The sequence below is a fragment of the Bubalus kerabau genome, chromosome 10 (assembly GCF_029407905.1).
Source record: "Bubalus kerabau isolate K-KA32 ecotype Philippines breed swamp buffalo chromosome 10, PCC_UOA_SB_1v2, whole genome shotgun sequence".
NCBI classification, from domain to species: domain Eukaryota; kingdom Metazoa; phylum Chordata; class Mammalia; order Artiodactyla; family Bovidae; genus Bubalus; species Bubalus kerabau.
The window spans coordinates 29,553,602-29,557,936 of record NC_073633.1 but is presented as its reverse complement, the minus strand read 5'-3'; the positions used below and the strand labels follow the sequence as shown (position 1 = coordinate 29,557,936).

General features: G+C 41.0%; 1 gene segment (V, D, J or C); it reads left to right on the top strand.

The window, feature by feature from the left end:
• The first annotated feature begins 2,158 nt into the window (after nucleotides 1-2,158).
• Nucleotides 2,159-2,873, top strand: LOC129622025 (T cell receptor delta variable 1-like). The segment is given in 2 exon segments: nucleotides 2,159-2,207; nucleotides 2,425-2,873. Coding segments are annotated over 2 exon segments (498 nt in total).
• Nucleotides 2,874-4,335: the final 1,462 nt, after the last annotated feature.

The following is a 4,335-nucleotide window of genomic DNA, read 5'->3' as shown; positions in this document are numbered from 1 at the left end:
AATACTTTGGCCACCTGATGGAAGAACTGATTCACTGGGAAAGACTCCGATGCTGGGAAACATTGAAGGTGGGAGAAGGGGATGACAGAAGATGAGATGGTTGGATGGCATCACCGACTCTATGGACATGAGTTTGAGTAAGTTCCAGGAGTTGGTGATGGACAAGAAAGCCTGGCCCGCTGCAGTCCATGGGGTCACAGAGTCAGACACGACTGAGTGACTGAACTGAACATTCATACAGTAAAATATAATTTATAGATCTATTTCAGCTTGCAATAGGATTAAATCTCAATAAACCATTTTAAGTTGAAAATATCAGTAAGTGGAAAATGCATTTAATATACTTACCCTACTGTGAGTCAGAGCCTTGCCTGGCCTACCTTAAAGGTATTATACTGAAAGTGAAACACATAATGGTTGGACGGGTACAGAATGGTTGTGAGTGGATCAGTTGTTTATCCCCTGTTTCTGCGTCTGACTGAGAGCTCAGCTCACTGTTGCTACCAAGAATCATCAGAGAATGTAATACAGCATGTTGCTAGCATGGGGAAAGATCAAAATTCAAAAATCAAAGTATGGTTTCTAGTGAATGCATACATAGCTTTCTCTAAACCAGAAAGTCTAAAATCCTAAGTTGATTCATCATAAGTTAGAGACAGTCTCTTGTGATTAAAAGAAACAGAGTATTGATACACTCAATAGCCTAGATGGATCTCAATGCTGAGTGAAAAAAAAGTCAGTCTCAGAAGACTACATGGTAGATGATTACACTTAACATATTTGTATGATTGTATACATACTGTATGAGTTTACTTATATAGAGTTCTCATAAAGACAAAATATGGAGATGAAAAGATCAGCATCTGCTAGGGGTCATCACCAGTTGCAGAGATGGGGAGGGTGTGAAAAAGGTTATCTTTAGAGAGAACAATTCTGTACCATGATTTTAGTGGTGGTATAAAAACCTACACCTGTGACAAAATTTCACAGAGCTATGCATAAAAAAGAGTGCATAGAAAGCTGAGGTATCGGGCTATCATTTGTATTTTAACAATATTTTAGAGCTCTAAAACTCAGAAAAAATTTCGTTAAAAATTTTGGATGAAAGACTGTTCTATACCTCCAATTAAAATAAGTAAATTTATATTAAAAAACAATTTTGGATAAGACTGCCTTTCTCCAAGACCAAAGTCTGTGAATTTTTAAACAGAGTATTTAGATTTTGGATTGAGAAATGTAAGCATAGGCGAAATGAATGACCAGTAAGTAAGCAGATTACAAGAAGGGTTCATAGCTTGTACTACATCTTATTTTAGGTCTGTTCATGTTGCTGCAGATGGCATTATTTTGTTCTTTTTCATGGCTGAGTGCTTTCATTGTGGGTTTTTCCTGGTAGCTCTGTGATAAAGAATCTGCTTGCCAAGCAGGAGACGTGGGTTCAATCCCTGGGTCAGGTATAGCCCCTGGGAGAAGGAAATGGCACCTCACTCCAGTATTTTTGCTTGAGAAATTCCATGAACAAAGGAGCCTAATGGGCTAGAGTCCATGGGGTCACAGAGTCTGACAGGACTGGCAACTAAAGAGCAACAACAATTTCATTGTACATATGTACCACATGTTCATCCATTCCTCTGTCCATGGACATTTCATTTTGCTGTAACACAACATTGTAAATCAACTATACTCCAATAAAAATTTTAAAAACAAATCTTACTTTAGATGGGATGGCAAAATTTTTCTGTTGAATAATCATCAATGAATGTCAACTTGTTTGTTCTTCAATACCCCTCAGCTCAAATTTTTACTAATAACTGCTTTTGCAAAGTCCTCTTTCAGGCCCGAACTGAAGCAGGGTCTCCAGCATTGCAGGCAGATTCTTTACCAACTAAGTTATCAGGGAAACCCTTTTTTCAGACTCAGTGTAACTTAATTATGGTGAAAGAAAAATAAACAAAGTAAAGGTTTGTGGTGAATCACACTTTTTTTCCCCATCTGTGCACAGACCACGTTACCTATGAACATGACAAACCCCACTTCCTATTTGAAGGTGTCACACAGGAAGCAATTACTATGTATATGTGCTGCCAGGCACTCAAAGACACTGAACTCTCAGTGTGAGGCAGAACTAGGCACATTTGTGCAGGGGATTCCGTGCCTCATGCGGCTCTCCAGCCTGCTCTGGGTGCTCCTGGCCTTCACCTTCTCTGGTAGGGATGCTTCCAAGCATGGGTGCGCATGTTCAGGGTGAAAGGACGGCACACAGGCGTGCGGTGCTTCACAGGGACTTTGGGAGGAAAGGAGGACTGGGGAAAAGCAAGTGTCTTAGGATTTCAGTTTGGTTTTTCTTTTTGGATACCTAAATGAGTCTAATTCCTACACTATTTTATTCACTGCTTCATCTCTGTTTTCTGATTTTTTCCACAGGATCTGGTGTGGCCCAGAAAGTTACTCAAGACCAGCCAGAAATATCCAGTCAAGTTGGGGAGTCAGCCACCATGAACTGTCAGTATGAGACAAGTTGGAGCAATTATAACATTTTTTGGTATAAGCAGCTTCCCAGTGGAGAGATGATTTACCTTATTGGTCAGAATTCTTACAGCCCGAATGCAAGGGATGGCCGCTACTCCATAAATTTTCAGAGATCACGTAAAGCCATCAGCCTCATTATCTCAGCCTTAAAGCTGGAAGACTCTGCAAAGTACTTCTGTGCTCTCTGGGAACTCACAGTGGTTGAAGTGATAGGAAGAGCTGAACAAAAACTCCTGAGCTGGATAAGAGAGAAGACCCCCCCTCCCCCACAACCCCACCTGCTCCCACCCCCACTGCAGGACTACCGCCAAAATACACACCTGCAGACCCCAGACAAGAGATGATAGTTCTGTGCTTGTTTCATCTGTGGTCTGGATCAGAAGATTTAACACTAAAAGAAAGCTCCTTCCGTGTCATTTGGAAGCAGGTGTCCAGGGTAACTTTCTACTGCTATATTCTCATCTTGAATTTTTGACTTTAAGTCAACCATCCAGCGTATGTGTAAAGTTGTCTAAATTTGAAAACTTGCCCCATAAGAATATAAAAATGGCAGTTTCACCTAAAGATCCTCACATCACAAATCTGGGTCTAGAAGCTGAAATCGTCACGAAAATAATTTCCTTAAGTCCTCTCCTCTCAGATTTTGTGTCAGGGCACAATTAGAGAAAGAGAACCACTGGTGATGTAGAGTAAGAGATAAGTTATAAGGAATAGAACACAGGCAACAGGTAGAGCTGGTGGAAGAGTCCATAAAAATGGTTATATTTGTATTTGGTGTTGAGTTTAATTCAGTGTAAGTCAACTAGAGTAACATTTGTGAAGGAAAGTTGGATGTGGACATAAGCATGGAGAAACTGTGACATGTATGGAAGTGTATGAGGACAACGGAACCCACAAGACACACTAAAACTTGTCCGTCTCTTACCTCCTTCATCGCACAGTGGAGGGTGGCCTTCAGGAGAAGTGGATGCCATTTGCCATCATGCTACATGCATACTTGGTCTAATAGGAAGAGAACATGGGTAAGAGATCTGATGGGAGGTAGAGGAGTTATGAGTCAATAACAAGTTGAACTCTCAGATCATCAGCAACATCATGTATTGCCAGTCCCTGGAGCTCTGCACCAACCCGCGGAACATAAAAATATGGCTGCTGCTGCTTCTGCTAAGTCACTTCAGTTGTGTCCAACTCTGTGCGACTGTATGGACTGCAGCCTACCAGGCTTCTCTGTCCATGGGATTCTCCAGGCAAGAACACTGGAGAGGGTTGCCATTTCCTTCTCCAATGCATGAAAGTGGAAAGTGAAATTGAAGTCACTCAGTCATGTCTGATTCTTAGTGACCCCATGGATTGCAGCCTACAAGGCTCCTCCATCCATGGGATTTTCCGGGCAACAGTACTGGAGTGGGGTGCCATTGCCTTCTCCAAAAAATATGGCTACTTCATCACAAGTACCTTCCAAAACTTACACAAATCTCTTTCATGGCCAAGCTTAACCCAGAACAAAAAAGGGAAGCAAATTCAAGGAAATCGATTTCCAGATAGTTAAGGTGAAACAGTACAAAGCTACTATAATACCTTAACTAGTTAACTTCCCTTCTTGTTAACTAAGTATTCATCAGTACCTCCTTAAACAACACTACTTTTTAATAAGGACAACAGTAAAATTATGCTTCCTGTTAACATGATGTAATTATTTCTTCAATCAACCAAAGCACCCTATCTCCCTCAAAGAGAATACCAAGTTCATTTATCCATTTAGGGGTGATGCTCTTTCCTCTGATAGCTGAATCAGAGGATCCATTG